General features: G+C 41.4%; 1 protein-coding gene across 1 annotated transcript in view; it reads left to right on the forward strand.

Moving 5' to 3' along the window:
- Positions 1 to 8751: 8751 nt before the first annotated feature.
- Positions 8752 to 14179, forward strand: part of ABHD3 (abhydrolase domain containing 3, phospholipase) — a 54013-nt gene continuing 48585 nt past the window's right edge. The window contains exons 1-3 of the mRNA XM_082418730.1: positions 8752 to 9084; positions 9549 to 9712; positions 10771 to 10953. Coding sequence (XP_082274856.1) covers positions 8923 to 9084; positions 9549 to 9712; positions 10771 to 10953 — 509 coding nt within the window. The 5' untranslated portion in view covers positions 8752 to 8922. The remainder of the gene's footprint in view (positions 9085 to 9548; positions 9713 to 10770; positions 10954 to 14179) is intronic.

Consider the following 14179-nt stretch of genomic DNA (forward strand, 5'->3'; position numbering starts at 1 on the left):
CGCGGGCTTCAGTAGTTGTGGCACGTGGGCTCGGTAGTTGCAGGTCGTGGGCTCTAGAGCGCAGGTTCAGTAGTTGTGGCACACAGGCTTAGTTGCTCTGCGGCATGTGGGATCTTCCCGGACCGGGACTTGCCCATGTCCGCTACATCAGCAGGCAGATTCTTAACCGCTGAGCCACCAGGGAAGCCCTGTTTTGTTTTGTTTTGTTTTGTTTTGTTTTGTTCCGTTTTGTTTTGTTTTGTTCCCAGGAAGATGAGAGAGCAATCCTTCCCTCCCTGTTGGCATGTGTTCAGATGCTCAACATATAAATTCCAGCAGTTCCTCATGTTACCATGAACCCTTTTGAGTCCCCTCAGGCATTCCATCACAGAAAAAGTTGCCAATTGACAGTGAGTGCAATTATAATTCCTAGTGCTAAATCATACAAACTTTCCCTTATCTATTACTTCTCTACCCCCCAAGATCCACCACACTTACAACATTTCACTGGGATATTCTGATGGGAAGATGAGAGATGAGTGATGGTGATGGTTGCATAACAATCCGAACACAGTGAATGCCACTAAAGTGTACACTTAAAAATGGTTAAAATGATAAATGTTATGCTATGTATGTTTTATTTTGTTTTTTAATTTATTTATTTTATTTATTTATTTTTGGCTGCGTTGGGTCTTTGTTGCTGCGTGCAGGCTTTCTCTAGTTGCGGCGAGCGGGGGCTACTCTTCATTGCGGTGTGCGGGCTTCTCATTGCGGTGGCTTCTCTTGTTGCGGAGCACGGGCTCTAGGCGTGTGGGCTTCAGTAGTTGTGGCTCGTGGGCTCTAGAGCGCAGGCTCAGTAGTTGTGGTGCACGGGCTTAGCTGCTCTGCGGCATGTGGGATCTTCCCAGACCAGGGCGCAAACCCGTGTCCCCTGCATTGGCAGGCAGACTCCCAATCACTGCACCACCAGGGAAGCCCACTATGTATGTTTTGACACAATAAAAAGAAAATGAAACAAGAATTACAATATGATCCAGCAATTCCACTCCTAGGTATATACTCAAAGAAATTGAAAGCATTCGCTCAAACAAATATTTGTATGACAATGTTCATTGCAGCATTATTCACAGTAGCCGAAAGGTGGAAACAACCCAAGTGTTCATCAGCAGATGAATGGATAAACAAAATGTGGTATATACATACAATGGAATATTATTTAGCCATAAAAACAAGCGAAGTTCTGATGCTAGAACATGGGTGAACCTTGAAGACATTATAATAAATGAAATATGCCATACAGAAAAGGATAAATATTGTATGACTCCAGTTATATAAGGTACCTATAATAGTCAAATTCACAGAGATAGCAAATAGATTAGAAGTTACCAGAGAGGTTGGTAGAAAGGCAATGAGGAGTTATTGCTCAGTGGTTACAGAGTTTCTGCTTGGGGCAATGAAAAAGTTTTGGAAATGGAAGTGGTGATGATTGCACAACATTGAAAATGTAATTAATGTCACTGAGTATTATACTTAAAAATGGTTAGGGACTTCCCTGGTTGTGCTGTGGTTAAGAATCCACCTGCCAATACAGGGGACACGGGTTTGAGCCCTGGTCCGGGAAGATCCCACGTGCCGCGGAACAACTAAACCCGTGCGCCACAACTACTGAACCTGCACTCTAGAGCCTGCGAGCCACAACTACTGAGCCCGAGTGACACAACTACTGAAGCCTGCGCGCCTAGAGCCCGTGCTCTGCAACAAGAGAAGCCATGCAATGAGGAGCCCATGCACCGCAACGAAGAGTGGCCCCCGCTCGCCGCAACTAGAGAAAGCCTGTGTGCAGCAACAAAGACCCAACGCAGCCAAAAATAAATTAATTAATTTTAAAAAAATGTTAAAGTGACAAATTTTGTTATACATATTTGAACACATATAATACATATAATGACAGCACATGTATTTACTACATAAATATGTATTTATTTATAGTTTTTTAAAATTTATGATGTAGTATACTAAAAACCATTGAATTGTATACTTTAAATGCTGTAATTGTATGGTATGTGAATTATACCTCAGTAAAGCTGTTTTTAATGCTATTTGTTATTTTGTTTTTGTTGTTTGGTTTTTGGCCACGCCACACGGCATATGGGATCTTAGTTCCCTGACCAGGGATTGAACCCGTGCCCCCTGCAGTGGAAGCGTGGAGTCTTAACCACTGGACCACCAGGGAAGTCCCTCAGTAAAGCTGTCTTTAAAAACAAGGCAGAGATTGACTGAATGGATAAAAAATAATTACAAAACATGATCCAACCATATGCTGTCTAAGAGATTCACTTTAGTATCAGAGATACAAATAGGTGGAAAATGAAAGGATGCAAAAAATATATTCCATGTGTATTAGTTCTCTATGACAAATTACCACAACCTGGGTGGCTGAAAACAATGGAAATTTATTCTCTTGCAGTTCTGGAGACCAGAAGTCCACAATAAAGGTATCAGCCAGATTAGTTCCTTCCAGTTTCTGGGGGAAAATCCATCCCATGCCTCTCTCCTAGCTGCTGGTGGCTCCTAGCATCCTTGGTATTCCGTGGCTGGTAGATACATCACTCCAATCTGTGCCTCCATTTCACATTACCTTCTTTTCTGTGTATCTCTCAAATATCCCTTTCCTTTCTCTTGTAGGGTCATCTATCATTGGATTTAAGGCCCACCCTAAGACCAAGATGATCTCGTCTCAAGACCCTTAACCCACCTGCAGCAAAGACCTTATTTCCAACTAAGGTTACATTCACAAGTATCAGGACTTAGACATCTTTTTACAGTCAGTATTCAATCGACTACAACATGCAAATAGTAACCAAAACAGAGCTGGGTAGCTAGATTAATAGCTTAAAATAAAAACTTTAAGTAAAAAATTGTTACAAAAGACAAAGAACGGCATTATATATTGATAAGAAGGTCAGTCCTTCAAGAAGATATAACAGTTATAAACATATATCCACCTAACAACAGAGCCCTAAAATATATGAAGCAAAAACTGGCAGAATTGAAGGGATAAACAGCTCTACAATAACAGTTGAAGACTCCAATACGCTATATCAGTAATGGATGAACAACCTCACAGAAGATCAATAAGGAAATAAAGATTCAACACTCTAAGCCAATAGACCTAACAGACATCTATAGAACACCCCACCCAACAACAACAGAATACATATTCTTGTCAACTAAACGTGGAAATTTCTCCAGGATGGACCATATGTTAAGCCACAAAACAAATCTCAATAAATTTAAAAGACTGAAATCATACAAAGTATCTTATATGGCCACAATAGAATGAAACTAGAAATTAGTAACAGAAGGAAACTTGGAAATTTACAAATATGTGGAAATTAAACAAAACACTCTTTTTCTTTTTAAACATCTTTATTGGCATATAATTGCTTTACAGTATTGTGTTAGTTTCTGCTTTATAACAAAGTGAATCAGCTATATGCATATGTATATCCCCATATCCCCTCCCTCTTGCATCTCCCTCCCACCCTCCTTATCCCACCTCTCTAGGTGGTCCCAAAGCACTGAGCTGATCTCCCTGTGCCATGCAGCTGCTTCCCACTAGCTATCTATTTACTTTTGGTAGTGTATATATGTCAGTGCTACTCTCTCACTTTGTCCCAGCTTACCCTTCCCCCTCCCCGTGTCCTCAAGTCCATTCTCTACATCTAAACAACATACTCTTAAACAATCTGTGGGTCAAAGAAGAAATCAAAAGTAAGATTAGAAAATAATTTAGGATGAATGAAAATGAAAACATATCAGAACTCATGGGAATACAGCACAAGCAGTGCTCAGAGAGAAATTTATAGCTGAAAATGCTTACATTATAAAAGAAGAGAGATCCCAAATCAATAATCTAAAATTATGCCCTAAGAAACTAAAAAGAGAAAAGCAAGCTATACCCACAGCTAGCAGAAGGAAGGAAATAATAAAGATTAGACCAGAGATAAATGAAATAAAGAATAAAAAAACAAAACCAGTGAAACCAAAAGTTGATTCTTCGAAAACAATGAAAGGAACAAACTTTTACCTAGACTGACTAAGAAAAACAGAGAAGATGTAAATTACTAAAATCAGATTGAAAGTGGAGACCTTCCAGAAATAAAAGGGATTATAAAAAAATACTATGAACTGTATGCTGACAAATTAGATAATCTAAATGAAATGGACAAACTCCTAGAAAAACACATACTACCAAAACTGGCTCAAGAAAAAATAGAAGAATTTGAACAGACTTATAACAAGTAAAAGATTGAATCAGAAATCAAAAACCTTCCCCCACCACAAAAAGCCTAGGGCCAGAAGACTCACCAGTGAACTCTACCAAACATTTAAAGAATTAGCACCAACGCTTCTCAAACTCCTTCGAAAAATAAAAAAAGGAAGAATTTCCTAATTCATTCATGACACCAGCATTACCCTGATACCAAAGCCAGACAAAACCAACACAAAAAAGGGAAACTAGAGACCAATATCCCTTATGAATATAGGTGAAAAAAAAACTTCAACAAAAGAGTAGCAAACCTAATCCAGCAGCACAGTAAGAGGAGTATACATCATGACCAAGTGGGATTTATCCTAGAACACAAGGGTGGTTCAACATATGAAAACTATGCCACATTACCAGAATGAAGGGGAAAAAACCCACACGATCATCTCATTTGATGCAGAAAAAGCATTTGAAAATATCCAACACCTTTTCATGATGAAAACTTTCAACAAACTAGGAGTAGAAAGGAATTTCCTCACCATGATAAAGGGGATTTATAAAAAACTCACTGCTAACATTCTACTCAATGGTCAAGGCTATACTCTTTTTTTTGGTGGGGGGATCCAGGGATTGATTGAACCCTCACCACGGCAGTGAAAGCACCAAGTCCTAACCACTGGACCGCCAGGGAATTCCCAAGGCTGTACTCTTTTTTTTTTTAAGTTTTTTTTGATGTGGACCATTTTTAAAGTCTTTATTGAATTTGTTACAATATTGCTTCTGTCTTATGTTTTGGTTTTTTGGCCGCAAGGCATGTGGGATCCCAGCTCCCCAACCAGGGATTGAACCCGCACCCCCAGCATTGGAAGGCGTGTCTCAACCACTGGACCGACAGGGAAGTCCCAAGGCTGTACTCTTATCTAAGGCTCAGGGTCCTCTTCCAAGTTCACGTAGTTATTCGGAGAATTCATTTTCTTGCAGCTTTAGAACTCATGGAGCCTTGCTTCTTAAAGTTCAGCAGAAGAAAGAATCTCTGACTTCTTCCATGTTTGACCCCTGGACCCTCCTTTAAAGGACTCATCTGATTAGGTCAGTCCAACCAGAATAATCTCCCCTTTGATTACTCAAAGTCAACTGATTACAGACCTTGGTTATACCTGTAAAATCGCTTCACCTTTGCCATAAAATGTAACATAATCACAGAAATGATATCCCATTCACACATATTCACACATCCCACCCACACCCAAGGGGAGGGAATTATACAAGGGTGAGTACAGGCATACGTCATTTTATTGTGCTTTGTTTCATTCCACTTTGTAGATATTGCATTCTTACACATTGAAGGTTTGTGGCAACCCTGCTTTGTCAGGTGATGGTTAACATTTGTTTAGCAATAAAGTATTTTTCGATTAAGGTATGTACATTTTTTAGACATAATGCTATTATTACACATTTAATAGACTAAAGTATAGTGTAAACATAACTTTTATATGCACTGGGAAACCAAAACATTTGTGTGACTTGCTCTATTGTGATACTTGCTTTATTGCAGTGATCTGGAACCAAACACAATATCTCCGAGGTAAACCTGAACATCACGGGGAGGAATCTTGAGAGGAGGACGTCTTAGAATTCTGCCTCCCATAGGTTATGATCTTTGATGAAGTAGGAAAGGACATTGCCTTCACCTGTGTTTGTGTATCATCCTCCCCTTTCTATGTCCCCAAGGGCCATATCCCATCAGTCATACAAGTGTGAGTGTGTATACAGGTAAGTTTGGAGGTACTCAACTGAGAACATAAGAACATACTATTCTCTTTTCCTTTTCTTTTCTTTCTTTCTTTCTTTTTTTAACTTAAATGAGTTGCCTTGCTTAAGAACTGATTTTATCACATTCTTGCAGTGTTTCACATGACCACTCCACACTTGCCTACTATGGGTACGTTTACTTGTAAACAAGCTACTTGGGAATTAACAGGGCAGAGTGTTTTCACAGATGTCAAGGTGGCCAAAAATCTTTCTCTCTCCAACTACATATGATCAGAAAGCTGCATCTTTGCCTGAAGGCTAGTTATTGAAGTTCTATTAAGATAATTTTGACCTCAACCACTTCAATTGAAACCCATATGATAGCTTCTCTTTTTCTTTCTGTCTGTCTGTATGTCATTCTATCTTACACAAAGTATGTCTTTGGCTTTTCCCTGGGGAAGGAGGAAGAAGAAGCATCAACTCTATGTTCCTCCAGTTGGGTTAGAATCTGTAAATTAATCTGCTCCATAGGAAGGTATTCCCAAATGACTCCAGTTACCTTGGAGGAAACAGGCTAATTTATCTCCCTATTATGCATACTACTTGGCTGCCATACTCTGAATCTAATAAACACAAATTAACCTTGAGGGGAGCTTTAGAATTCACAGTGATAAATCTAAACAGTACAGATTGGGCTGTGAACCAGAAACTCATCTGCCCCCTTCACCACTTCTTAAGCTTTCAAAAAGTTCAACTTGTTTCTTGCCTAGGTTTCCACAGGGCGTCTCACATGTACATTCCTCCTTTCCAACATGACTTTTTGCCTGTTAGTTGAGCCCTTCCTTATTTTAACTCCTTTTCTCATCCTGAAGTCGCTTGCTTCAGTTCCCAGGGTATACTGCTCCTCCCAAAGAAATCAATCACTTGGAAATCAGATTGTTAGTGCTAAGGTTGGACTTCGCTAGTGTTAGGGATTGTTAGTGCTAAAGTTAGGGCTGCAATTAGTGCAATAAGTATTAAAAGGTGATCAGGAGAGCTTTTAGCTCCAATCTGCTAAGCTGGAGTCATATAATATAATGTAATCCCAGGTGTGGTGACATCGCATCACTTTTACCATAGTTTATTGGCTAGAAGTCACAGGTTGTACCTACACTCAAGGAGAAAGGATTATACAAAGGCATGAGCACCAGCAGGAAGAGATCACCAGGGATTGTGTTGGGGTCTGAGCTCTCATTTCCTCATCTAAATTGGAAGTAATAGTTCTTGTCTTAAGGAAGATTGTGAATGTTCTTCTTATAGGAAAGAAACTTGGGCCTCTTCCATTTCAACCATCTTATTTTATAGACAAGGAACTGAGGCTCTGAAAGAGTAAATGGTTTGCCTGAGTTTGGTGGATGAGTTCAGAGTTGTTTATTCCCAGGTCAGCATGCTTTCTACACACTGTGATGCCTATGAAGTATCTTATTTTATTTTATGATATTTTCACTTCAAACTTAAGCAAAATGAAATATACTTGTATGTATCGGTGGCAGGGTAGAAGGCAGGTGCAGGTATTGCAAAGAATGCTGCATGTAAATTGTCAAGTATGGCAACTGCCATGTGCATTTGAGTTTCTGGGTGTGCTCAAGTACAAGAGCCAGCGAGTGAAAGAGAATTACTTATATTCAGTTGGAGGCTAATGCATACATTATTTCATTTAGTCATCTTAACAACTCTATAAAGCAGAAATTACTGTTCTACAGATTAAAAGATAAAACAGGCTCAGTGAAGATAACAATTATTCTGGGTACTGGCAACTATCAAGTTGCAATGACCAAATCATAGCCAAATAAAATAAATTGCCCATTCCATTTCCCTATCACTCATTTATATCCTGTGAAATTTGTCATAGTCTATACAGCCCTTGCCTTTTTTCCTTTTGCTATCTGAGCCTTGCTACTCCTGGTAACTTTTGGTGGGAGGAGCTCATAATAACGGATTGTTAAATCTTCTAATCCTTTTAGATGTCTGTATCTCCTGATTTTAGTCATGTTGCCATAAATAAGCCTAGGAGGACCTACTTCATAAATGGTTTCTTGTCTGTATGTTAGGTAACTGAATTTCCATATGTCTATAAATTCAGAGCATTAATGAACCACAGATAGGCTTTTAAAAATGTTGAACCCCAGTTCCTATTCTTGATCTCCTCATTTTATTTTTTGGAACCACTTCTCATTTAAGGCACACTTAGCTACTTAAAGGATTCAGAGAGATTTAAAGTCAATTATGAATGCCTTCACTACTGAATGTTTATAGACTATTTTTTCTCTTTTGATAGTCTTGGGGGCAACACAACTTCCTGGGGGATGTAGGATTTTTTTTCACTACATAGTGCATTCACCTAACATATCTTTGACATTAACTCCCCAAATCTTACAGCTCCAGCGTACACTTCCTGGGCACCCTAAACCTGCTAGTTTACCGGAAGGATTAACCAAGACCATTGCGGAATGGTTCAGGGTCACTGGGGCAGGTGCCCGCCCCGGGGCCTGAACGCGCGCTGCCAGACCCATTTCCTTCTCCGAAATGGCACCCGCTCTCTCCCCACTCTGGGGGTTCACTCAGGCTGACTGCGACCCGGCCGAGAGAACGCCATCCGCCGTCGCGGGGGCCAAGCTTGGAAACGCGCCGCAAGAAGGTTCCTGAGTGGCAGGCGGTGGGGGGCGGACCGGGGGAGGCCGGGGCGGAGCCGGCGGAGTACGGCGTGCCGGGCTACGCCTCCCGGGGCCACTGGGCCGCGCCCGTTGGCGGAAGCCCGGCTCAGCCCGGCCGGAGACGCTCTGGTCAAGGGTCCGCGGCGGCGGCGCCGCCGCGCCCGCTTTCGCTCCTTGCCCGCTAGCTGGCCTCCAGCCGCAGCAACCGCGCGCCGCGGTCCCCGGGCCATGCAGCGCTTAGCCATGGACCTGCGGATGCTCTCCCGGGAGCTCTCGCTCTACCTGGAGCATCAAGTCCGGATCGGTTTCTTCGGTTCGGGAGTAGGCTTATCCCTGATCCTGGGCTTCAGCTTCGCTTACGCCTGCTACTACAGGAGCAGCATTGCCAAGGTGAGCCGGGGGATGGCGCGGGCGCCGGGCGCAGGGCCGCGGGCAGCTCTGCCGGGAGTGACAGCAGCAGGCGAAGCCGGAGGTGCCGCTGTCTGGGGCGAGTGTCTGGGGCCGTCCGGGGGGCCCTTTCCCTGGCATCTGATGGACGACCTCTGAGCGCGCGGGACCCTGCTGACCTCGGCGCGGGCGGCACTGCCCTGTCACCATTCGCTAACCTGGTAAAGCAGCTCCGGGATGCTCTAGCACTTCTGAGGATGACTCCCGTGTGTCAACTCTCTCCATTCCCTAGAAGGGTTTAATAAACCACTGTTAAGTTCGTTGCGTTTGAATTATTTGCATCAGGCTTCCAGAAGGATATGTAATCAGACGGATCTCGCGCTAGGGACGAGTTTGCGCTTGTTTCTGATTTACAGTTGGCAGAAACTTTGTTCTGGACACTTCACTGATACTGGCTTTCCCCACAGAAGCCCCAGTTAGTGACAGGGGGTGAGAGTTTCAGCCGCTTCCTTCAGGACCACTGTCCTGTGGTGACAGAAACATACTACCCGACGGTCTGGTGCTGGGAGAGTCGAGGACAGACACTGCTGAGACCTTTCATCACTTCCAAGCCTCCGGTGAAGTATAGGAAGTAAGTAAAGTTCCATTTTCAGTCATTTCTTCAAAATCACAGTGTTTTGTATACTCCCAGTTTTTGGTTAATACAACCTCCGGTTTAGTGAAGTATATAGAAAAGCAAGGGGGAATGAAGGTGGAAGGTACGTCTGCCACATACACACGCAGCTGCAGGAAAATATTCAGGTGTTACCTTTCACCACTGTTGGGGGGGAGGTGCTCTGATGTAAATGGTTTATTTTCTAAGATGAGAGAAGTGTTTGGGGGTTACTCTTTTTCCAATTTGTCATGCCTCTGTCCCTGAGGACCTAGATCCTTTGATGATATGCATTGAGCTGGCGGGGGGGGGGGGTGAGAAGGATGCCAATTAATGTGGATTTTCTGTGATGGACCCCAGTGAAAGGACTTTGTATTGATAAGCAAATGGGTTCTTGTGGATAAAGTCCTTGAGGTGTTAAAGATATGGTCCAGAATATTATCAGTAACCAGGAGATTTAAATGGTGCCTATTATTAATTTTACTGAGTCATCTAGTCCTTCCGGAGTTTCTTTTGTTGCCTGGAACTTGACTATTCGTTTGGGAAAATTCTTCAAGTTCGTAGATACTATGTGAGAAGTACTTTGAAATGTTTAAGAAGCAAATTTTGTAATATGCTCTGTGAGGAGACTGCATTATTGAGTCAAACGGCTAGAGCGGTGATCAGATCAGCAGTTTACTTATTCAAGATTCCCTGTTGAATTATTTGGGTGACCTCAGTCAAATAGGGGTTAAATGCTGGGTATTTCAGAGTAATGAGGAAATGATTAAGATAAATATTTGAAGTAGTTTGAAGCCCATTTTTACATACTATCTTTTACTGATCTTGCTGGAAATGCTTTATGATACTAATTTCATGACATTCATGTGATGAAAGAAAGTGACGTGTGTGTTAGTGGATGCTGGAAAAAAGTTATTTTGAGAGGACCAAATAATGGCATTATATATACAGAGAGAGAGAGAGAGAGAATTAGGAACTAATATTAAGACATGACTTGAAACACTAAAAGAGTATGTCTTTTGTGTTATTTCTTTCAGTGAACTTATTAAAACTGCAGATGGAGGACAGATTTCACTGGACTGGTTTGATGATGATAACAGTAAGTGTTATATGGATGCCAGCACCAGACCTACTATCTTATTGTTGCCTGGCCTCACTGGAACAAGCAAGGAATCGTATATCCTTCATATGATTCACCTTAGTGAAGAATTGGGATACAGGTACCAGTGAAAGATTTCTTCTGTTTTTCACTTAATTCATTCTAAATGAAGCTTAAATATGTCTGCATGTTTGTTTCCGAAATACTTGTTATTTCTTGCATGGATTATGCAATCCCCTAAATTATTATTTTCCCCTGCTTCCTCCTTTCCCTCTTTTTTCAGGAAAATGCATAACTGAATCATTGCACAGGAAATAGCACTTAGGCACTCAGCAGATTTTGGTTGAATGAATGCATGAAATTAGAATCACTTAGGAATTGACATAGGACCCAGGGCTAAGAAGCAGTAGGCCACAGTGAAGGGATTGCTAGGAGAATAGCAATTACAAACCCCTGAGAGACTGCACAATGTCCCTCATGTCATACTACACATTTGGGTGCTGCATCCACTAATCTTGCCTCATCGGCTCAGATCCCAAGTGTAAAAAATATTCAGAATCAGCTTGTAAGTCATCCTTATTTTTCCAAAGGTGATCTGTGCCTTTTCTGTCCACCTGAGTTTGCAGGTGCACATGGCTAGGGTCCAGTTAATGATGGCACAGCATTTTTAAGTAATCATTATTCAACTCAGTCACCAGATACTATTTAATTTTTGCAAGCAACTTAGCAACTTTAAGTTTCTGGTGCAGTTCTGAAATTTTAAAGCAGATTCATTGTGAAAGGTACTGCTTTTCTGAGCCTCAGTCTTTTTTAGCCAGTGGTAATTATTGTAGTGGAACACTCTGAGTTGCATTTAAAGTATCTTTTCTTAAACTCAAAACACTTGTTTGTGTGAAAAACTGATATTGACTTTATATTAATAAAAACATTTTGATATAAAGAAGAAAATGCCATAATAGCTAATTCAATTTTAACAAATTAACTCTGATCTTTTACAGATAAAGTCTATTTTGTTCATGAGGTGACAGTCTCTTGAAAGCTTTGATATGGTGTTCCAGAATTATGGTTCCAATTAAATTTGCAGTATAAGCAATAGCAGGAATTTATCATTGGATATCATTGGATACAATGTTTAAGCACCATTCAGTTAGATATGAGGCTTGATTCCAATTTTTTGCTAAAACTTAGTCATGCTCAGAAAATACAGATTATAAAGCCTTTTGTACAGATTTAAATTGCTGATTCTATACTTTGCCTGAACTGTCTCCCAAGACTTAGAAAGTGCTTTTAAAAACAATGTAGTTGACGGGGGAGGGGAGGAGGGAGAGGGATGGACTGGGAGTTTGGGGTTAGTAGATGCAAGCTATTACATTTAGAATGGATAAACGACAAGGTCCTACTGTAGAACACAGGGAACTATATCCAATCTCCCGGGATAAACCATAATGGAAAAGAATATTAAAAAAAAAGAATGTATATATGTGTATAACTGAGTCACTTGCCTGTACAGCAGAAATTAGCACAACATTGTAAATCAATTATACTTCAATAAATAATAAAAAAAAACCAACCAACAAACAAAACACAATGTAGTTGAAACTCAAGGACTGAATCTCATAAGCTCTAGAGTTACCAGTATGCATGGCTTTTTTCCATTACTTGTAAACGTTGCCAAATTTTATTACCATGGCTACTGTTACACTGTGCTTCAAAGCTGTAGGAAGGTTCTAGCTTCCCTAAGGGTTAAAACCTCTTCTACTGATTCAGAAATTTTATTGAGAGTGTATGATAGAAGGAAGCCTCTACGCTGGGTACTGTGAGGAGATACAAAGAGTTGTGGGAATTGTCCTTACCATAAGGAGCCTATGAGAGGGTAAGGCTGGACCAGATCACTGTCAGCTGCTTGAAGACCCAGCTTATCTGGGTTTAGAGAACTCTAACGCTGAATCACACTGGGCTTGAAGGTAGCAGAATGCATGAGTAAGCAATGACCGGTAAACTTTTCAGTGACCTTTGGACCTATCCGCATTTGTTTTTAACTGCAAGGAATCTCTGAATCTAGGTCGGAGAGGGTTAGCTTTTGTTGTATAACAAACTCTCCCCAAACTTAGTGGCTAAAAACAACATTTCTGCTCACAATCTGTGGGCCAGCAATTTGGGCTGAGCTCAGCCGGGTGGTTCTTCCGGTCTTGGCCGGGATCCCTCGTGCATTTGTGGTCAGCAGCCTGGACAGCTCTGGGCTTGGGAGCCATCAGCAGGGGTGACTCATCTCAGCTCCATGTGGTCTCTCACCCACCCTCAGGCTCGCCCCAAGTTCACTGGGCGGCACAGTGTTCCAAGAGTGCAAAAGTGACAGCTGCCAGGCTTCTTCAGGCCCAAGCTGAGAACTCTCACAATGTTGCTTCTGCCATGTGGTAGTCAGGTCATGTGGGCACCCTTGAGTCAGAGGGTAGGAATTTAGACTCCTCCTCTTGATAGGAAGGGCTATTAAATGTGTTTACAATCTACCGCAGACAGCTAGGTAGTTTCAAAGACCACTGATGAAAAAAATGGATCTGGAACTTTGGCACAAGGCTGTGTTGAGTCCTTAGGTTGCAAAACCAGATCTAAGTCACTGATAGCCTTGCATGGGATCCAGTAGGTAACAGAGCTTGGGGAAGGCTGTGTAATATGGGGGAATGTGCATGGGCTTTAGAGCCAGGTCTGGGTTCAAATGTTGGAACTGCCACTTACTGAGTGACCCTAGGCAACTAATTGTTAACTTCCCCAATGTAGCTTCTCACTTACTACAGAGTTTAAACGAATTAGAATGTGTAAAGTGTTTGGTTTCATGCCTTGAACAAAATGGGTCTTTAGAAATGTTTTGTCTTCCTTCCTAGACCTTCTGTTCCCTGAGCAAAGTAGAACATTTTTTTATAGTTTAAAGAGCAAGTATGAGCAAACCTACCTCTTGGGAAACATCTAGTTTCCTTGCTTTGATATTATGATAATGTCTCTTATACAGTGGAGCTTGCATAGGCAGTACAAGCACCCCAATAGCGTGAGGGTGCACTTGCCTTCAGGCCCCAGTTACTATCTTATGTGCAGTTTGAGTATGTAGGGAGGGTCATGGACTCTGTCAGTTCACCAGGGAACCATTGATGCTTTACTGGTAAGATATGGTTTAGACTTCAGAGAAAACCTAACTCTTGCCATATGGACAAATGAAACATAAGGGTTTACTGTTGTTACTGTTAAGTAAATTTTTTTTCCTGTACCTGAAAACTAACAAAACTTTTCTGTTAAGGTCCACTAATTCAAAATTAATAATGAAAGGAAACTAAGCTAAGGTTCGTTTAAGGTAATTG

Source organism: Balaenoptera physalus (assembly GCF_965194825.1).
Source record: "Balaenoptera physalus genome assembly, chromosome: 12".
Lineage (NCBI taxonomy): Eukaryota > Metazoa > Chordata > Mammalia > Artiodactyla > Balaenopteridae > Balaenoptera > Balaenoptera physalus.